Source organism: Pelodiscus sinensis, chromosome 11 (assembly GCF_052426305.1).
Source record: "Pelodiscus sinensis isolate ZL-2025 chromosome 11, ASM5242630v1, whole genome shotgun sequence".
Classification (NCBI taxonomy): domain Eukaryota; kingdom Metazoa; phylum Chordata; order Testudines; family Trionychidae; genus Pelodiscus; species Pelodiscus sinensis.
Window position 1 is genome coordinate 31885001 of NC_143062.1, and position 22961 is coordinate 31907961.

The 22961-nt window shown below is 44.3% G+C and overlaps 1 protein-coding gene across 13 annotated transcripts in view; it reads left to right on the plus strand.

Annotated features, from left to right (window-relative positions):
* The window catches only part of TMCC1 (transmembrane and coiled-coil domain family 1), a 231117-nt gene that overhangs the window by 188667 nt on the left and 19489 nt on the right, over window positions 1–22961 (plus strand). For 12 of the 13 annotated variants that reach the window (XM_075938741.2, XM_075938742.2, XM_075938738.2 and 9 more), the window contains one exon: window positions 21920–22845. In XM_075938741.2, coding sequence (XP_075794856.1) covers window positions 21920–22845 — 926 coding nt within the window. Of the gene's footprint in view, window positions 1–19192; window positions 19354–21919; window positions 22846–22961 lie in introns of those variants that run through there. The other variant, XM_014578435.4, reaches the window with a different exon arrangement.

Sequence of the window (22961 nt, forward strand, 5' to 3'; positions counted from 1 at the left end):
GGGGTGGATTGAGGGCAAGGAAGGGTTTTGATTACCATGGACACTAGTATTTTATTTGTATTCAGGTTTCTGGGGAAGTTTGAGGAAATACCTGCTAGACTACAGTCAGTTACATTTATGTCTATTGTGAAGAAACTTGGATCTTTTTTTGAGATGTGAAGAAACAATACTGTAGTAACACATTCTACACTCAGTAGTTACTTCATGAGGCTCAAGATTCACCCCAATATTGCCTTAAGTACAGTTTTAGAGTCTGCTCACATTACTGCTTGTTCATAGATCTTCTTCTAATATTAGCAACAGTACTTGTTCCTAGCAGGGTCTCCTGAGAGAGAGTCCAAATCTGCCTTTCTGGTTGTTGCAGATGGATTGCAGAAAATATATTGATTTTAGCTTTCAAATACAGTATTTACTGTCAACTTTTAAACAAGTTTCACCACTGTCTTTCTTTGCTGGAGACATCTTGCCTCTTGAATGAAACTTGCTCATTAAAGATAGCTTGTCCCTTTCAGGTCTCCAAAAGTATGCATGTAGCAGCCCAGCAGGAGATGTTGGCAGGCTTTTTCCTTGTGCTGTAGTGGCATACATTGGCTCACCCATGTCCTTGACTAGCTGAGCTAGGCTTTGCCACTTCTTTGTCTCATGACTCTAGCATGGTGCCAGTGTATTTCCCATACAGTATTTAGAGCTTGAACAACAAACTCCAGATTTTGGTAATGAAGGAACCTCTGCAGTATCCAAACTATTGTGTAGCTTCCTGGCAAGGAAGGAATTTGTTGATGTTACAATATGTGTATTAGAAAGGTTTAAAGGAAGGGAAAATATATTGAGAAACTATAGATACAACTTCCAAGAAATTCAGTGACAGGAAACATGAGTATTGTTGCAATTAAAGTCATTTATCTTTTAGTACAAGTTGATGATTACATTAACCCAGAAATAAGATTACAGGATGGTTTTTTCTTGTGGTCGGTGGAGCTCAGTTAAATGAGCTATACCTGCAAAATAAACAAATTACTTCTGAAAATAAGTTCTCCATACAGGGCTGTCAATGCTGGAAGTGCGGGGAAATTTCCCAGGGCCACTCACTGCTGCCACTAGCTCAACAGTGGTTGGAGCCCCCCTGATGGCATGCACCCAGCAACCTCAGTGGCATTGAAGAGCTAGCTATGGGAGAGGCCTGCCCCTTCTAGGGTTGCCAGATGGTTTAACCAAAAATACCGAACACCTTCTCTCCCCCCTCCCCTAAAAAAAAAACCAAAACACCCAGACAAAATTCTGTTGAGAAAAAGAAAAGGGGGAAACCAAAGTTTTTTTTGGGGGGGAAGGAGCGCTGAACCTTTAAATGGCCCCCCACGCTCCTCACTACCCCGCCCTTGCCAGATGCGGCAGGGGAAAATTGTCCCCGCCGGACTTCTATCTGAGGGAAACAGAAATACCTGACATTTTACATGTCCAGTATTTTCTGTTTTTTACTGGCTGGGGGATGCGAATACCGGACTGTCCAGGTGGATACCGGACACCTGGCATCCTTACGAGGGCTACGGGGGGCCACTGTGGTCTGCGTGGCACTTGGGGTTGCCAGATGGTTTAACCAAAAATACCAAACCCCATTTAAATATCCTGCACTTCATTTGCATAATCGCGTCATGGCGCTGTTTCGCCACCGCAATGTAAAGTGATCCCATAAAAATGACCTTGTGAAGCTGGATATTTATGTTCACTGATTTGACATTCAATTTGCTCACTCATTTTACAAATCAAAATTAATGTGCAAACCTAGCCTGCAATCTAAAAACCAAAATGTTCTTTACTGTGACGTACATCTTCACCACTAATTTGCATTTGTTTGTTAGCAGGTGGATATGAAACAAAATAGACTGTATTGGCTAGCCGTAGTAAAAGCTTTGTTTTGTATTTCAAATACCCTGTATTTCAGATAAATAGATTTATTTTCAAATTCCCTATTTCTATACAATTCATCTACCTCCTCTCTTCTTTTTATTAATGTAACTGCCTGTTCCTTGGATAGGGTTGCCAACTTTCCAGTTTCACATAACTGAACACCCTTGCCCAACCCCTGTCCCGCCCCTATTCACTCCATCCCCACTCACTTCCTCACTGGCTTTTCCACCCCCACCCTCACTCACTTGCCCCACGGTGGGGCAGGAGGTTTGGTTGGGGGAGAAGGTGTGGACTTCACGAGTGGGGCTGGGGATGAACAGTTTGGGATACAGGAAGGGGGCTGAGGGCTAGGGCAAGGTTGAGGGGTGTGGGCTCCGGAATGGAGTTTGGGTGCAGGAGGTGTTATCCACCTGGAGTAGGAGGTTGGGGTATAGGCTCCAGCCAGCAGTGCTTACCTCAGGCAGCTCCCAGTCAGCGGTGCAGCTGGATGAAGGCAGGCTGCTTGCTCTGGTCCCACATGGCTCCCAGAAGTGGCTGGCATCTCCCTGCACAGGAGCTGTGGAGCTGGCACGCAGAGTGGGGGGCTGCATGCAGTGACCTATGGCTACTCTTGTGCCTAGGAACCACAGATAAAGGCTGGCCCCTTCCAGTAGCCACACAGAGCCAAGATAGGCAGGGAACCAACCTTAACCGTACTGCACAGCCAACCAGATTTTTAGTGGCCTGGTCACTGTCAGAGTCCATTTTCAACTAGGCATTTCAGTTGAAAACCAGATGCCTGGTAACACTATCTTTGGACTTCCTGACACCCACATGGCTTCCTTTCAATCGATTTTAAAAATGCAGCTGCTAAGAGAATGTTTATTGTACATTTCTCTGGCAATGTTTATTACTATCTCCTCTCAAAGACTTAAGCTCCTTCAAGGCCATGCATATAATTGTCCTCATTTATCTACCTCTGTTTTTGTAATTTCTATGATGTCAGTCTTAATGTGTCTTTGTCCACATATCACAAGACTTTCTTCCACGCTCCTCTTTACATATGAGTAGGGTTCTACCAAATATGGCCATGGAAATATATCACCGATCATAAAAATCTGGGGTCTCCTTGTGAAATTTGGTCTTACTGTGATTTTTTTTTTAAACCCTACACTATACAAATTTCATGGGGAAGACCAGTGGAAGGCCAGAAGCAAGCTAGGAGCTACAAGCCAAAGAAATGGAGGAGAGAGAAAAAATGAGACTGTACGAAGTGGTCTTGATAGAGAAAAAGAACCAGAATCCTATCACCACCAGGGGGCCCCCCTCTCTCAAAAAATCCACAAGTGGAAGGGGTTATGTCCTGTATATATCATACCTGAAGATATTGATAAATATTGCATCACCTTTGAAAGGCTGTGTATGCCCCATGCAATTCCTCAGGATGAGAAGATGACTTCTTCGTTTGCAAAATAGACTTTTTGAGTTCTGGACATGTTCAATAAGATTCAATTGGTGATGTTTCTAATTATGGTAAATCTAAGGACATGGTTTCAAAAAGTTTCAAATTACCTTGAAACATATAGAGTAAAATGTAGAAGCCTTAAGACGGGTTGAATTAATGTGGCTTATGGGTACCAAATCTCACTAAGAATCTCAAGAGATGGAGAATTGACTGTGGAGGCCCTATGCTCCATTAGGAGCCCAAAGGACTAATAGATGTGAACCAAATGAGATGTACTGAATAAGTGGGTGATGGGAAAATGCATTATAAGCTTTGAAGGAATGTGTAATTCCGTTGCTCAGGAACAGTTCTTGAATATGTCTAATCATGTAAAATATTGTTTGTGGGATAAAAAAGTAGAAATGGTCGAACTTGCAAATTTTGCAATAAATGTGAACAATCCCAAGCATTTGCTAGAAATAAATCACAGGTGGAGGGGTTAAAGTTTGGTGGTAAGCAAGGTGTCCCCATTTTACCCCTGGCAAGGAGGAGGGTAGAAGAGAGGCTAGACACTCACATATCCAAGTTCACTCCTCCAGTCCTCATTCCAAATCCCATGTACTTATTCTTTTTCAAAGATTGGGAAAAAATTCTCACCTCTTTGAGCGATAGTTGACTGTAGGTAAATAATGTTAAGTCTTCTGGGAGGTCCTGTTAATAATGTCAGTTAGATCTGACTGACCAATCTGAGTATTGTAAATACTAGCAAGATTCTTGCTTCTGTTCACATGTCTGATTCAGCAAGCTCTGTTTCAGATCTGAATTTGAGAATTTTAATGTAAGTATCATCATGAGAGTTACTCAAAACAATTCTTAAATGCTGACTTACCAAAGGCTCTTATATATAAGTGGAATGGTACATGTTATAGTTTGGAACAGTAAAGAATGTGTGAAGTGCTGAATATTCAGTTTTTAGGAACTCCTGTTTCATAGTACACATGTTAGTAGTCTGTCTTAAGATATGTTTGTGTATATTCATTTGCATTGTATGGAAAACCTTGTTAAAAGATTCTCAGTTTAGCAATTTCTGAACCTTCAACCAGTTTTTGCATTGATCTACACTTGCATGTTAACAGAAATTTCATCATTAATATCCACTATTTACATCTATACTATAGGGTCCCTTCTTGATGTGTATGGAGAATTTAAGAATGAGTAAGTCTGGGTGTTCTATAAACAATGAACCAGAAAGCTAGTGACTAAGAAAGCATGCAGTTTTGTACTGGACAAGCAAAGGCTTGTGAGAAGGGGTCTCTTCAGAGAGATTTCATGCACGTTGTATGTAGTCTTCAAGAAACTGATGTAACATTAAAAAAGTGAAATATAGTGTGGGATTTGAATAACTGTTTATACTAAGGATGCTGGAGCCAGTCCTCTCCATGGTGGGCCCTGTGGAACTGGAACAGCCCCCTTGCCCATGACAAGTGGGGAGCTACTCCATCCCTAATTGGTTAACCTTTAACATCCTTCATACTTTTACTGCCATTCACAGTTGCATAACATGCCTGTGGCACATACAACAATTGCCTGCATGGAAAAGTAATATTAGAGAAGCATTTAATATGTTTGAGTAATCTTACAATTCAATTTAGCGGTGATGAGGCAACATTATGTGATCAGCCAGTTCTCTTCAAACCATGAGTGGCCTATATAGACCACAATTTGAAATGCCAAGGAGACAATTGAAAAAACTTAAACAACAAATAGTCTTGCAGCACCTTAAAGACTAACAAAACAAGTAAATGGCATCATGAGCTTTCATGGGCACAACCCACTTCTTCAGATGAAGGGAGACAATTGATAATTTTTCTTTCTCATATGACATTTCTAAGATTAACATGTTAGGGCGGGTACCATCATAGCCCAGACATTGCTCAACTAAGGGAAGAACGACATGCTATAGGGTGGTAGGTGACTGTCGTCTTTGTGTTGATCACAAATTGCATTTGTATGTTTTGAAGCTGACTGGTAGCAATCCCTGATCTTTGCATATCTCCTTCCATTTAGGAGGATTCCTGTGTGCTATTTCATGCAGTATGTAATGGGATGAGCAAAGAGAGACGCACAGTCATTTATGGGATAGATGCTGTCATTTCTGTCCTATGCTAGGAATCCAACAAAAACAAATTGATTTTAGTACTGGGCATTGGGGTTAACCTATTTTTGCAGCAAGAGTTATGGGGTTGTCAGGATTTCAGTCTTACACCTAGGGTGAGATTGCACCTTCAGAAGCATAGCATAGCACAGCACTCCCTAGAGCAGGGGTGGGCAAGATACAGCCCTCAGGCCAGATGTAGTCCACCAAGCTGTTTGATCCAGCCTGCCCTGCTGTGCCACCACCTCCATGACTTGCTGGGGAGCATGCAAAATCTCCTCCCCATGCCAAGGTACACAGCTGGCGGTTCCCTCTGGATGCCACACACCCCTGGCAGGGGCCATGTCCCTTTTGCCCAAGGTCTTGCCCCTTCCGGGGCTGGCCCGTGGCCACTACCAAAATTGGTAAAGTGGCCCCTCTACAAAAATTACAAGGGTATTGGTTCATTACTGATTCCAAGGGACCAGTGACCTCTTCAAATGGATCAACATGACTTCATGGAGCACATGAAGTTTGTTTAATAGGTGTCTAATGTTGTCTGTTTTTTATTAGCTGTATTTTGTAATTAGTTAGGGTGTGTCTAGGCTACAGGGTTTTGTCAACAAAAGTTAGCCCACAGCTGTTTAGGACTTTGAGGAGGTTTAGACCCACACAGTGTGACTCACGAATAATACTGCAAACATGTGCATTGCAGTAACCAGATCGGAATGCAAGAGGAAGTACTCTAGTCATCTGGTGGCAATGGTAATGACTGTGGCCACAAATGACTCCTGGTCATCCCCCCCTTTTTTTTTCCTTTAAGAAAAAAGCACACATTGATAGTATGCGCTGCACTGGTCCTCTGAAAACATTCTTTCAAAAATCAGAAAGCTGCTGTTGTATATAGTGCCTTCTGAAGCAATCGTTCACCTTGATGGAATTCAGTGTCAGCCTCTTGTCCAGGGTACTTTGAATCTTTAAGATAGCAAAAGTACTCAGTCTATTGGGTATCAGAGGTATTTCAACTGTCAGTGATCATTTTAGTATCATATCTCGACACTTCTTTCTATCTACATATATGCCAGATTCTCAGGAATGGGATCTCCACGTGTCTTTTCCCCTTGTTGCTGTAAGAAGGTAATGTCAACTGTACACTGACAAGTTACAGTGCAGTAAATCATCCGCCAGCGCTGTATCCATGCTGACAAAGCACTTATGTAGTGTGCACTAGCTCTGCAGTTGCTATGCTCTAGGACAGTGGTGCACAGCCCATTGGTCACAACGTCCAAGGGGTTCATGGATGTCTTCCTGGGAGGTTGCCATGTGGCCGCCAGCATCTGGGCCCAGCCCCCGGCCGCCTGGATCTAAGCGCAGCGCGGCTGCCAACAGCCAGGCCCAGCCGTGGGGGTTGCAGTTGAAAAAAGGTTGTGCACCACTGCTCTAGGTAAACCAGCTCAGTGAGAAGAGTGGAGCTTGCTGTGTTTTGGATGCGGCGCTCTGGTGCCAGTGTGGACACGTCAGTTGTTTACTAGGTTGTGACTAGCTTCTGGAAATGGCCCATCATTCCTGCAGTCGCCACTCTATTCATTGTTTTGAACTCGGCTAGCTGCCCTGAATGGATGCACGTATCCCCTTTCAAAGTTCTGTTTCTCAGGCTTTGTTTATACTTAACCACTTAAAATGCAGCCAAAGCAGCACTCTGTATAAGCCATTTCTTCAAGGGGAGTAGCTAACAGCGCAGGGCCATCACCGTATCCTGGTTCAGGTTGGTGCTTTACAGCTGTGCTCAGGGAGGAGTGTTTTTTCACTTCAGAGCCAGAGAGGGACAGCACTGTAAAGTTCCAATGTAGACTTGGCCTGAGAGCCGACATGCTGTGCTGATCTGGTCTGGGAGACACAGCAAAAACTTTACAAGGTGATTTTAGTTGTTTGAGGCGGAGAGGTAAAATTGCTGCTGCTGCTGCTACCACACACCCACACACGAAGGTTTAAAAGCAGGTATTAGCTAACCCTCTGTTTAAAAAATACACCACCATCTTGGCAGTGAAGACTTAGCCTAAAAGTGCATTCAAGAGAGAGTGTAAATTTTAAGCACAGTGCCATTACACGATAGTTGAAATTTCAGGGGAAAATCAGAGAAGCAGAATGTAATTACTCACACTGAATATTTTGTTGGCAGTTTTAACTTTACCATCTAAGCGCTAAAGACAAGTGTTCAGGGCCACTCTTTTACACCTCATCTAGAAGGACTGCAACTCCAAGGTGTCCCTTACACGAAGCAGAAGCCTTAGTTAAGTAGTAATAGCTACTGATCTGATCCTAACCACCTTTGCTTTTAGGAACTGATGATATTACAGCGTGAGGAGCTTGGGCTGCAGACATGATTCTTTTAAAGAGCTGGAGGCTGTCAACTCAGTCAGACAAGAAAAGGAAGGCTTGTCTTCATGTACAGTGCTACAGCAGCTCAGCTGTACCACTTTATTGAAGTTACTCCTCTGCCAACAAGAGAGCATCTCCCATCATTGTAGTTAATCCACTTCCATGAAAGGTGGTAGCTGTATTGACAGGAGACATACTGCTGTCTACTCAGGAGCTGGTGGAATGTGGAGGGGAGGCTAAGCCGGTATGACTACATTACTGTAGGTTCAGGATTTTCACAGCTCTAAGCAATGTAGTTGTACTGATACAGGTCAGTAATGTAGACCTGTCAGAGGTTTTATCTCTCATCTTTCATTTTTGTTCCCCTAAAGGAAGTGGTTGACTGCCTCTTAATCAGTAGTGGATCACAAGTAGAGCCCTGTGCAGATGCAAAATTTGTACCCACATCCATATCCATAAAAATGAATCGTGGATATGCGCGGATGCAGATACCCGCCAATATAAAGTGAATATCTGCAAATTTACAGGATTCTAGATATAAAATTTGTATCCACATCCATATCTGCAAAAATGAGTCTCAGATATCTGCGGATTTGCAGGGCTCTAATCACAAGTCTTTACCCTTCCCTTTGCTTTGTGGGAAGACAGTCTGTCTGTTCCTTGTGAATCTGTTAGCAGTGTACTAGGAACTTCAGTACCACTGCTCTGATTCTCTCTGGGTATGTCTACACTACCCCGCTAGTTCGAACTAGCGGGGTAATGTAGGCATACCACACTTGCAAATGAAGCCCGGGATTTGAATTTCCCGGGCTTCATTTGCATAAGCGGGGAGCCGCCATTTTTAAAACCCCGCTGGTTCGAACCCCGTGCAGCGCGGCTACACGGGGCACGAACTAGGTAGTTCGAACTAGGCTTCCTAGTTCGAACTACCGTTACTCCTCATGAAATGAGGAGTAATGGTAGTTCGAACTAGGAAGCCTAGTTCGTGCCCCGTGTAGCCGCGCTGCACGGGGTTCGAACCAGTGGGATTTTAAAAATGGCGGCTCCCCGCTTATGCAAATGAAGCCCGGGAAATTCAAATCCCGGGCTTCATTTGCAAGTGCGGTATGCCTACATTACCCTCCTAGTTCGAACTAGGAGGGTAGTGTAGACATACCCTCACTCTCTCCACCTACTGTTGTAGTCATTATCTTAAAAGTACTTTAATGAATCTCTTCATTAGAAAGGGGAAGTATCAATGGGAAATCAGACTCATGACTTCTGTTATGATTGTGTGTTGGTGTTTGGCTTTGGGGTTTTTTGTCTGGGTGGTTTTGAATGGCAGAGAGGTGATACAGTGCAAACACTTCTTGAGTGCTTAGTTGTTGTGGATGTTTATCATTTATAGAGACATGACTAGTCCAGTCTGCTCAGAAACTAGCTATGCACCTTCTCAGGACTGCTCCCAGCCGAGTCATTCTTCCACTTGCAACAGCCAGATCCTCTCAACTTGCCCTAGTTTTTTTTTTAGTCTAAGAAACACAACACTTCTTGGTCACATTTTCAAAGCTTGAAGCAGAGAGGAGGGAACAAGCTGCAATAAATGTCTCCTAAAACTATATGTGCCTGGAGCTCTGCTATTACTGGCTTAAAGCCAGCTGCCCTACTTGGAAACAATGAGTCTGGATTTTCAGTGAGTAGGCAGGTACCTTTGTGTGCATGAAATGTTCCCACCAAGGTTTTTTTTAAGAAGATCCACCACACTGTAAATAACAATCTGTGTATATATATTCTATAGAAAGACTTGGAGGGAAGGGAAGAACAGATTCTTCTTAGGCTCTGCACCATGGAGTAGATGTGTAGGAAAAACTCTTGCAGGGGACTGATCCTGGCAATTTAAACAGGAATTAACAATGATTTAAACCCATTAGTTTAAGAGTGGGAACAAAACAGTGTTCAGTATGTTTCTTGTCTTCATGTGTTGGAAGAAGGTCATACTAGCCTATCTGGACCAATTTATTAGGACATTGGGGAAACCCATTTGAAATGTGAGCAATTGAATGTTAACTCACTCTCAGGTATTCACACTGAACATATTTATATTCCATGCACCATATTTATATTCCATATTTATATTCCATGATCCTCATTGCATCCAAACCAGAGTAGATTTTTCCATAATCCTAAATTGTTAGTCTTAGACACCAGAACTCCCCAGTGCTCTGAAGGATACATGTTTTGCTAATGGTTGTGGGTCTCTTGTGCCTTAGCGATAAAGGGAAATTGACCAACTAGCTATAGTGCAATAAAAAGTCAATTTCTTACCAGAACAGTGTCAACACAGGCAGATATTCTGGAATATATTCTGTTGTAGCTGTTCCAGTCAGTTATCCCATGTAGACAAGGCTTTAAAACCTTAAGGAATCTTGAGCAAGCTGGTGAAAACAACCTAACGTTTCACTGTCACATTCCACCACTGATGTTTCTCCCTGAAATAAAACCAACTTGGAGTATTAGAGGAAGAGGTTGGAGCATTAGAATGATTTAGCTACTCTCCTTGTGGAACCAGTTTAGTGTACCAAAATCTATTGAAATGATTTTTATAGTAAAGGAGTGTTCTCCTTCAAGTGGTCCCCGTGGGTGCTCCACTCTGGGTGCTGGTGGTGCCCTCTAGTGTCGTTGGAACTGAAGAGGCACCTGCACGCGCACGGCTCCTCAGTTCCTTCTCTACCGTCCTCGGCAGCAGACGGAGCCCTCTGTTCGCCTTTATTTTCTGGAAAAAAACAGTTAAATTCCTCATTTTACCCCTTAGTTACCTCATCAACCAAGTTCTCGAACCCTACCCGCCTCCCCTGGCTAGTTATTTAAAAAAAAAATTGTTATTGTTCTCATTGCGGTTTGCCACTTATTCCCCAACCCCTCATGCCCGGCTCGCCGGCTTCAAACGTTGCGAGTCATGTCGGGATGCCATACCGGCCTCCGACGGACACTCCGCCTGTATTAAGTGCCTTGGAGAGGCGCACCAGACGCAAAAGTGCCTGCACTGCTCCAAACTAACAGCGAGAGCGCGCCGTGACCGAGCCAATAGATTGAGGACTCTCTTATATGAGAAGTCGCTCTGTCCCTCCTCAGAGGACTCGCCTTCGCTCTCTACACTGCCTCAGCTAGCTAAGGGTATGGAGAAAAACCAACCCCCCCACCCACTCTTCTTCCGCGGTATCAAACAGCGGTCTCTCTCCAACACCATCTGTATCCTCGGCACCGTCAGCAGTGCGGGCTAGCACGGAGGATACGCCAGGAACCTCTGGCACGTCGCGACCTAAGGCGCAGGCACCGCACAAGAGAGCTCATTCTGAGCCAAAACAAAAATCAGCAGCACCGACCACTACGGCGCCTAAGCCATCCTCGGCACCGACGGCGCCGTCGAGAGAGCACTCGGCACCGAAGCAGGCCAAAACGGCACCAGGTTCAGCACCGAAACAGGCCCGTGCCGATAATCCACCTTCTAGTGCTTCGGTGCCGGAATGAACCTCGGCACCTACAACCTCTTCGGTAACGATGCCGTTACCACCGAAACCACACTGCCCAGCACCGTCTCAAAGTCGGGACCGGTACCGATCCCCGGTGCGGAGCCACACCTCTTCGGCACCACTGTCCCCGGGTTCCTCTATCCACTCAGTGAGATCTCACCACTCCTCGGCCACTTCTCGTTCAGCTAGTGACATCGGCACTGAACCCAGGAGCAGGTTCTCGTCGCAACACTCTAGCCCGGCACATAGACCTCCATCCTGGCAAACGCCTGCTGTTCAATATGCATACCCTCCACCTCCGCATCCATGGTATGCACAGCATTATACCTATCCACCCCCGCCATATGCCTCTCAATGGCAACCCAGGGATTCACATCCAAAGAAGAGTTGCCATCGACCCTCTTCTACTACTTCCAGACCACCCCCTCCCTTGCCTCCTGCCACCAAATCTGCCACAGAGCAAAATTCTCCAGCTCCCTCAGGCGGTCACGACTCCCACTCTGAGGGTGAGACTAGATCTCCTTTGCACAATTCCTCCTCCTCCCCAGACGAAGCGGTCATCACCGATGCCCCACCGTCAGGAGACGATATAAACAAATTTCAGGAGTTGTTTAAAAGAGTTGCTATAGCCCAGGAAAAAGATCTCCAAGAGGTGCAGGTCAAACAATATTGCCTCCTTCGCACGCTTCAACCCCCAACCGCCTCCAAAATTGCCATTCCTATGGATGAGGCTATTATGGACCCGGCTGATATTTGGCAGACCCCAGCATCTGTCACTCCAACAAATAAGAGAGCAGACCGTAAATACTTCATCGCTCCAAAAAATATGGACTTTCTTTTTACCCACCCACCCCCGAATTCCCTAGTAGTGGATTCAGTACATCACAAAGGTAAACAACCTAACCTAAAAACAACCCCACAAGACAGGGACCACAAAAAGGTGGACATTATGGGCTGAAAGGTTTATTCCTCGTCCACACTGCTCCTTAGGGCTGCCAACTATACTGCCATGCTTGCGGACTATGACCATGCTAACTATTCTAAGCTCCAGGACCTCCTCCAGCACCTCCCGGAGCATTAAATGGTCAACCCTGCTCAACATTATGCAGGAAGGCCACACCATCTCCCGTACAGCTTTGCAGTCCGCCATGGACGTGGCAGATACTGCAGCTTGAATTATGGCCTCGGCGATAGTGCTCCGCCGAATGTCATGGCTACAAGCATCTGGGGTACCTAAGGACCTTCAGCAAAAGGTTGAGGACTTACCCTTTGATCGGACCAACCTCTTTGCAGCTAAGACCGATGAGGTATTACATTCTATGAAGAACTCCTGTACAACCCTTAGGACCCTAGGAATGTACACTCCTCCATTTAAGAGAACCAGATATCAGTCTTATCAACGACCCAGAGAACCGTTCCGCCAACAACCCAGATTTGATTTCCGCAAACAGAGGTCTCAACGTAGACAACAGCAACAACACACCACACCCCATCCACCATCCGGCAAGCAGCAGGTTTGAAGGTCAGGTCGTGAGCCAGGAAGCCAATCCACTGACATTCCCAACTGCTACCCTTCAGTTCCACCACCCCCTCCGAGCTTTTTTCCATCAATGGTCCCTCATCACCTCGGACAGATGGGTCTTGAACTTAGTCCAATCTGGCTACATCATCCCCTTTACCTCTCTTCCTCCCAATCACCCTCCTACCCCATCCCTTTTCAGGGACCCCTCTCACGAAACCGTCCTCCTGCAGGAGATTTCACACCTTCTTCAACTGGGTGCAGTAGAACACGTACCAACCCAATTTCGAGGCTGGGGCTTCTACTCAACGTACTTCCTAACCCAGAAGAAGACAGGAGGTTGGCGCCCCATTGTAGACATCAGGCGCCTCAACAAATACATTGCATACCACCGTTTCAAGATGGTTACCCTCTCAACTATCATTCCTGCACTTGATCAACACGATTAGCTTTCGGCTCTCGACCTTCAGGACGCATATTTCCACATTACAATTCATCCTGCTCACAGACGCTTCCTCCGATTTACAGTGGGTACCCAGCACTACCAATACAGGGTGCTCCCATTTGAACTCTCCACAGCCCCCAGGGTATTCTCCAAAACCTTGTCAATCGTAATGGCCTTTCTTCGATGTCAAGGCATCATAATATTCCCGTATCTGGACGATTGCCTCATAAAAGGTGTGTCGTTCGATGAAACGAAGGCCATGACAGATACCACAATAGCCCTTTTACTCAGCCTCGGGTTTCACGTAAATTACGCAAAATCCACTCTACACCCAACACAGAGACTGGAGTTCATAGGCACCCTCCTCGACACAGTCACAGAAAGGGCCACTCTTCCCGAACACAGGTTCGCGACGATCTGCGACTTGGTCCGAGCGGCACAAGCGGTACCAACTGTCACGGTCCGCCACTGCCTCAAAATCCTCGAACATATGGCTTCTATGACGTACGTCGTCAGTTTGGCCAGACTCCACATGAGACCTCTTCGTTCCTGGCTCGCAACGGTTTACAGACCCTTCAGAGACCACCTCTCCAAGTCCGTCGCCATCCCACCACGCATCATCAACTCCCTGCTCTGGTGGACAATTCCTCAAAATATGTTGCACAGCATTCCCTTTCAACGCCCACCTTCCACTCTCACTCTTATAACAGATGCCTCACTAATGGGATGGGGAGCTCACTTGGGAAACATCACAGCCCAAGGCAAATGGTGATTTATGGAGCAAACACTCCACATCAACCTCCTCCAGCTTCGGGCAGTCAGATACGCATGCCAGCACTTCACTCAGCATATAGTCCACAAGACCATCACCATTATGACGGACAATACCACCTGCATGTACTACATCAACTGTCAGGGTGGCGCTCGATCCCCTTCCCTGTGCTCGGAAGCCACCAAGCTCTGGACCTGGTGCCTAGCACATGGAGTCACCCCGTCTGCTGTCTTATCTTCCCGGAATACTCAATGTCACAGCAGACACCCTAAGCTGTACGTTCATGGACCAGCACGAGTGGGAGATCGACAGACGTGCCCTCACCCCGATCTTCCTTCACTGGGGCCAACCGGAAGTGGACCTCTTCACCACAAAGAACAATTGAAAATGCCACCTCTACTGCTCCAGAGGAGCCTTGGGGAAAAATTCCCTCAGAGAGGCCTTTTCCATCACATGGGATACCTCCCTCCTGTACGTCTTCCCCCCCCCTTCCCACTCCTACACAAGGTCCTCAACAAGATCAGAATGGACCAAGCGCTGGTCATTCTAGTGGCACCTGCGTGGCCCAGACAGACGTGGTACCCTTACCTTCTCAAGATGATGGTGAAGGACCCGTATCCCTTCCCTTCCCATCACGACCTCCTCTCACAGAATCACGGTCGGACCCTTCATCCGAACGTCCTCAAGCTCAATCTCCATGCCTGGCTCCTTCATGGCTCCAGGATGCTGAAACGGCCTGCTCGGAACAAGTGAGACACATCCTAATTAATAGTAGGAGACGTTCCACCAGGAAAACCTACCTGTACAAGTGGATGCGTTTCTCCCAATGGTACGCTCAAACCCACGCAAGCCCACCACACCTTTCTCCTATACATACCTTATTGGACTATCTACTATCTCTGAAACAGTCCAGCCTAGCACTTAGCAGTATCAAGGTCCACGCTGTAGCCATAGCGGCTTTTCACCATTTCCCGCAGGGCACTTCCTTTCTCGCTAACCCACTGACCAAGCATTTCTTTAAGGGTCTGCAAAATACCTTTCCTCCGTTCCGCCCACCAGTCCCCATTTGGGACTTGAACCATGTTCTGAAGAGCCTGACAAAACCTCCTTTCGAACCAATAGCTACTTGCTCCTGGTCTCACTTGTCTATGAAAGTAGCCTTCCTCGTCGCCATTACCTCCAGTAGGAGGGTGAGTGAACTCGCGGCCTTAATGGCCGACCCTCCATACACCATATTTTCTAAGGACAGGGTGATACTTCGACCCCACCCTAAGTTCCTCTCTAAAGTACCCTCCCCCTTCCACGTGAACGAACCAATACACTTACCTGCCTTCTTTCCGAAACCACACACGGACCCGATCCAGACCGCGTGGCACACCCTTGACGTCTGACGAGCCTTGGTATTTTACGTAGATCACACGAAACCCTGGCGAGCCTCGCCTAGACTTTTTATCTCTTACGCTGAAAGATCTAAGGGACAAGCAGTCTCATCTCAAAGAATCTCTAAATGGATTACATCCTGCATTAAAACTTGTTATACCCTATATGGCAAGGACTTACCTGGAGCTATCACAGCTCATTCCATTAGGGCGGTAGCTTCCACGACCGCCTTTCTTCATAACGTTCCACTGCAGGACATCTGCAATGCTGCTATCTGGTCCTCTGACCACTCGTTTGCACAACACTATGCTCTTTCCACCTCGATAGCATCCTCTATGTCGGTTGGTCAAGCAGTGTTATCCACAGTGACTACCACACGGCTCCAAACCCACCTCCGCGAGCCGACAACTGCTGTGTAGTCACCCAGAGTGGAGCACCCATGGGGAGCACTCGAAGGAGAAGAAAGAGTTACTCACCTTGTGCAGTAACGGTAGTTCTTCGAGATGTGTCCCCGTGGGTGCTCCACTACCCTCCCTCTTTCCCCTGCTTGGAGCCTCATACTCTAGCGGGTAGAGAAGGAACAGAGGAGCCGCGCGCCCCTTCAGTTCCAACGACACTAGAGGGCGCCTGCGTGCCGCGGCAGAAACAGCTAGAAAAGTCTCCGGTCGCCAGCACGAGGACGCACCAGCACCCAGAGTGGAGCACCCACGGGGACACATCTCGAAGAACTACCGTTACTGCACAAGGTGAGTAACTCTTTCTTTCACATCCCATATTGTTTCACATCCCATATTGTTTCACATCCCATATTGTTTCATTGCATAGAATTGTGTAAAATGTTATGGTTATAATAAAAACTCAGCTTGAAGAGAAATTGGTTTGCATCATTATGTGCTCTTTACAGATTTGTGTCTATGTTCTGCATAGATTCCACAACCACTCACTTTTAGCACCTTATGCTCTTGATTTGTGGAAGAAATTGAATTCTTTTGAAACCATTATTTCTGGGAATTTTGCTTTAGTTTTCAGTTTTTCATTTTCACCATAGTTGGTATTAGTTTCCCTACTCCAGCAGTAGTGGTAAATGTTTGTGGACAGTTTAACAAGACTCCTTTCACTGGAGCTGCAAAGCTGCTGTATAAAGAATTTGAGAGGAATGATAAGGTCCTGAGTAAACATGGCTGTGTGGTGGCTGTAAGGATGTCAGGTGAAAAGTTGCAAACTGAACTACAACTGCACATAAAGTATGTAACTCAGTTGAGAATCCCACACAAGATCTTTGTTAAATATAAGGCTTGATGAGGTAATCGGATATCAGAGCTACTGTCCTAAGAAAAGATTGGTGAAAATCGTGAATTCCAAGTAGTGAAACTTAATTTCATATTGCTCCAAAATACATGTAAGCCTGTATGATTAATATTAACTCTTGGTACTGCCTAGAAATCCCTTTTTTACCAGTATCCCTTCTTTATTACCTACAGTTGTTATCATTAAAGCTAGGTCTAAACTAAAGGGGAAAGCTCGAATCAAGATACACAACTCCAGCTACGTTAATCTTAGTTCATGTCTTCGCTAAACATTGATCTTCTGTTTAGTGAAGATGTGGCCTAAGGCGACTTCAGTCAACAGCTGTTTCCACAGTCATCCTGAACTGAAGAAGAATAATCCTAGGTTCCCAGCAACCAGACTCCTTTAGAACATAGAAACGAAACTTCAAACAATTTGGCTTCCAAATATTACACGAGATTGTGTGTAGTAATAAGCAATGGAGGGTATTTAAACTTACTGTATGTATACTGCATTGTGTCAGAAGTAGATTTAACTCCCTCCATTATGTTTAATATATGTCTGAAGCTTTATTCTAATAGTATTTTTTGTTCTGTTTTAGGTTTTTTTGGTGCTTGACAAAGTGCATGTTTTTAAAATGAAGGCAGGAATGTTTTCTGTTATGTTTAGGGATTGAGATTAGCTAATTATTTTAATCCAATTCATAAGACTAATCAAGGGTGCTAGCAAGTGTTTTAAGACAGTAGGCTAGTTCCAGGAAGCATCATTATGTTTGTAATATATGCTTTGCAAATCTAACAATCAGTTTACGTAGAGTTTTAAAGGTCAAATGAAGCCCAAAACGCAGGTTTATTTTTTATGCAGCTTTAGTCCAGTAGGATAAACATTCCCCTTTAATATTTGCAACCCAGACACAGCCACTAGTGCATAAGAAACTGGTGGTGAAAAATTTTAGAAACAAAAAGTGAATTGAGCTTTTCATTGTTTTCCTTTGCTGCAGATTGTACAACAAAGTGTGAAGAATGTTAAGGGGGAGTAGCATTGTTTTAAATAGATGAGTTGCCACAGTTTGCCTCATTTTATACAAATGCTGGAGATGAAGGGAATAGGATGGTTTTATTGCTTAGCCCTGAGCCACTTAACTGCAGGCTCAGCATCCCCATCTCAAAAAAAAAAGGGGGGGGGAGGGAGTCAAACTGCCTATCAGTCTGAGGAAAGTGCCATTTAATTAATGTTATGTAGCACTTTTAATCTTCAGAATGCTTTACAAGTAGAGGTTAGTTATTAATGACGGACAGGCCAGTTAGGGAATGCTGTGTTAACAATGACAACTCTTAGAGCAATTCACTCTTGCAAAAATATTGTCTGTTCTTTTTTTGAACTTTCATTTTATTCATGGATGTTTGTTTCTTTACATCCCACCATTTCCTTGTGTTCAGATGATAAACTTTAATAGAAATATGTGGCGAGTAAGTTAATACATTCTAGGCACAGACCACTGGACAGATTACAGTGAGAGCAATGAGAAAGAAATAGCCCTCTGGCATAAAGATCCCTCTGGCATAAAGAAAGCAGTCAACTCTCAGGACAGAGCAGGAGTTGCATTTTACCTAGTAACCAGGGTTCCTGAAATACACAGCCCCAGGGACTTCTGAGGAAAAAACATTGGCCTTCCAAGGAAAGAGAGTTGTTGAAAGCTACATTGTTTGAGTGTCATTCTCCACTGTTTCTTCACTGTGATGGAGGAAATGTATTGAATGCTATGCAGGATAAGAATTGTCTGGAAAGCTGAGGCTTATAATTGCCGTGCTCATTGATGGGTATTTCCTAGACGGTGTAATGGGTTTTAAAAAAATAAACTTCCCGCCAGGAGTTTGGGCCAACTTCTGTCATCAGAAGCAACAAAAAATAGTAGTCCTAATTAAATTAAACTTTGTGTAACTTGTTTTATGCTGGTGTTCTGCATCCTTCCATTCAGCAGTGCTAAATTAATACTGCTCTTATCAGAATTAAATAATTTTTGCAGCAGGGTGGCAGTCATTGCCATTTGTCTTATATGGCTCTTGTTTTACAGCATAAGCTGTCAGGAATGAGCGTGATGGGTAGAAAAAGAGCAACTTTTGCATTGTCTACAACACTAGCATTTTTTACTCCATGCAACCTAGCTCATAGTTGCTGCTTTGTCTGAAAATTGGATTTCTCTTCTATAATTACACAACTAATTCTAGTGGGTAAGATGGAAATTCATGGTTTTGGATGTTACCCATCCATGTGCAGACTTGCATTAATTCTTTACTTTGCTGTAAAAATGAGCTGTCCCTTTAATTTTTTCATAGCTTGGATGATGTCATGTTTTTATTTTACTCACTGGCAAGCCTTGTGTTGGGATAGTGCCTATCCCCTGGAATGGGAGGAGTTACTGAGTAATTATATGATTCATGGTTTCAGGTAGTGAGCCCTTCCTTCAAACAGTTGATTAGTTTTGCTGGAGTCAGATCAGAACAAGAGCTTGGCTTTTAGCAGAGCTGTTGTAGGCATGTTACCTCTTCTTTGTGGAAGCAATGCACTGGGAAAAGTTATTGCGTGCCAGAAAAGCAAAGGTAGGCTAGATGAGAGACAGCACATTGTACTTGTGGGTTGGAGGGCAGGGAGTGCAAAATCTAATGGGATTTTCAACTCTAATGGTTCAGTATTTTCCACTTTATTAGGAAACTAAATGTGAAAAACACTCTTAATTATTTTACACGTTGCCAAAGTAGATCAGTATATGTCTGCTTTCTGAACTAACTTACATTGCTTCCTCACAGGGATAAAATCAGTGACTGGTTCCATACTTTGTCACCTCTGCAAAGCCCGGGGGTGTGAACACTTAAGGTTAAATCAAAACGCTTGTTCACGGGTGTTAAACTTGCCTGTAGGATTCAAAAGTCATATTGTCTAAGAATCATTAGATTTTTATGTACAGAAATATAGTTTACTCTTAATAGGCAATCTGAAGGATACGAGGCAAAATTTCAAAAGATACAAAGAGTTAAGAGCCTAGTCTCATTTTCAGAAATGATTTAGGCACCTAAGAACAAAACTTAGCCTCCTAAATACATGTCGCTTTTGAAAATGGGACTAGACTCAAAGCTCTGATGCTTCTGTAAATTAGCTTACATTAAAACCAGATTCCACCTCCTTGAAGAGTTGTAATAGTGCATCAATCAGTTGTTGGCTTCTTTGAATTGACAACTTTTTGTAGTTAAATTCCTTTTCTTCCAAGGATGAAAAGTCTTGCATAGACTAGTGCTTGGTGTTCTGCACTTAAAGATGTAAAGGTACACATCACAAGTGCATATAAACAGTAAGTATGTTGAGAAGCAACAGATAAAGGAAAACAAGACTGAGGTAGGGGGAAAAATAAAACTTTGGTTAATATTGGAGATTCTAGGGGAATATGTTGGGTTTTCTGGTTACAAAGCAGATTGCCATAAACCTGTATGTGTAAGTGCTGTTAATATTGAGAAGAAATACAGGCAGTCCCCGGGTTACGTACAAGATAGGGACTGTAGGTTTGTTCTTAAGTTGAATTTGTATGTAAGTCGGAACTGGTACATATTGTAGGGGAAACTCTAGCCAAACATTTCTCCAGAGCTCAGTTTTATTCTTCCACACCTCACTTCCCTCAGTCCTTTATTCTCAAGCTGAGGTGTCTGCTGAGAAAAGCCACTCCGCGTCTCCCTGGTCTGCTGTGGGAGCGCTAGCTTGGCGTGCCCTGGTCTGCTGGGGGGAAGCAGCTAGTGCGGGGTTGCCTTACCCCATTTGTAAGTAGGGATCTGATGTAAGTCGGATCCATGTAACCCGGGGACTGCCTGTACTTCAAAGATTACCCATTCATTTTGTATTGCCATTGATATGTTGAATAGTTGCCAGAAGTGGTTTCCTCAGATCTTAACTAGTATGCTCCTGCTCATTTTTCATCTCACTACTTTTAGTTGTATGTTCAGCATTGATCCAAATCCATCTTGGTCTATGCAAAATAAAAATAATCTAGCAACGAAGTCTGAATTCAGAAAGAAAAATATGATGCTTCAACTCAGGGACACTGGTCCATTCCTGTTCTGAATGGGAACAGGGCTTGGCAAATTTTTTGTCACATGACTGTTTAAAATCATTTATTTTACTGCAAGGCATTACAAGTTTTAAAAGTTCCAAGTGAAACTAAGTTATATTTTTGAAATGCTGGTATTGCAGGGGAAGGAGGCCAGGCATTCATTTTAGGACTTAATTTGAGTGCTTTATTGTTATAACAGCAGTGCTGAGAATGTGAAGTATATTTGCATATTTTCAGTAGCCTCCCTTAGTAGTTCTTATTTCTTATTTCAGTAGTCCTATGAATTGCAGTGTTGTCACTTGCATTTGTTTCAGCAATAGAAGTTGTTGTGCCAGGAATTGCTTTAGTTCATTATAACATATTTGGCTGTCCATTGTACAAAACCTGTAACTGTTCAATTGATCAAAATTCCATTGGTTACACAGTTAAACGTTTTACCTGGGGATGCTGGAGTAAGGAGGGAAGATTGCTGTATAAGTCCCTCCCCCTCCCCCCCAATTCAGGGGTCCTGACTGCTAGCCCTGTGCCATGGGCTCTGCCGTTGGTGGGGTTCCAGTTACCAGCCTTACGCCATGGGGTTCCAGCTGCCAGCCCCATGCTGCAAGCTCTTGGCTACTGGCAGGGTCTTGGCTGCCAAGTCCTCTCTCTAGACCCTAGCAGTTTAACTATTAACAAATACCAATAAGCATCCTCTTATCAGTTAAACTTTTACCTCCCAAAAATATTCTCCTTAAGCAGCTGGCTTATTGAAGGCTACATCGTTTTTTAGCACTGTTGACTGAGGTTAACTTTTAAGATGCCCATGAAATATGTAGGGCTCACAGATGCTCTTCTTGCATTATAGATTGGGAATTAAAGGGAAATGGAAAAATGAGATGTGGGTGACAAGATAGAAATTACTGTTTTTGAATGAAAGTAGAGAGTGTAGTATCCATGATTCACTAAGAAAAGTTTTTAGTTTTGAACATATTGGAAAGATTATGACCATTGACTTCCCAGTGAAGTGGATGGTTTTTTAATTTCAACTGCCAATGGTTTTTAACCTTCATATTCTTTCCCCTTTTGTCTAGATCGAGCGGTCGGAAGTAAGCAGCCTAGCACAAACTCCTAGCGCAGTGGCCTCAAGCATTGATGGCAGCATTAACGCAGACTCTGTTGATGGGACTCCAGATCCTCAGCGGACAAAAGTGGCCATCACACACCTGCAGCAGAAGATACTGAAGTTGACAGAGCAGATCAAAATTGAGCAAACAGCCCGGGATGACAATGTGGCAGAATACCTGAAACTAGCCAACAATGCTGACAAACAGCAGAGCGCCCGCATAAAGCAAGTGTTTGAGAAGAAGAACCAGAAATCAGCCCAGACTATTTTGCAGCTGCAGAAGAAGTTGGAGCACTACCACCGAAAGCTTCGTGAGGTTGAACAAAATGGAATCCCTCGGCAGCCAAAAGATGTCTTCAGGGATATGCACCAGGGCTTGAAGGATGTGGGAGCAAAGGTCACTGGCTTTAGTGAAGGAGTTGTAGACAGTGTTAAAGGTGGGCTTTCCAGTTTCTCCCAAGCCACACATTCGGCAGCAGGGGCTGTGGTCTCCAAACCCCGGGAGATAGCCTCCTTGATAAGGAACAAATTTGGAAGTGCGGACAATATTGCTAATCTCAAGGACTCTTTGGAAGAAGTCCAAGAAGATGGAAAGACTTTAGGTGTTATTCATAACTTTCAGTCAAGCCCAAAATATGGCAGTGAGGAGGACTGTTCGAGTGCCACATCTGGTTCAGTGGGAGCTAATAGCACCACAGGGGGTCCAGTGGGAGCTTCTAGCTCCAAAACAAACACTCTGGATATGCAGAGCTCAGGGTTTGATGCAATACTACATGAGATTCAAGAGATACGAGAGACACAGGCAAGACTGGAAGAATCCTTTGAGAATCTTAAGGCTCACTATCAGAGGGATTATTCGTTCATAATGCAGGCTCTACAAGAGGAGCGGTACAGGTAGGCATTTTATTAATTAGCCTCTATATTAAATACTGAGGAGTTACAATGCAGTAAAAATCTAAAGCCTACTATGAACAGCTGAGGGCAGACCATATATTGTACCTTTCCCCATA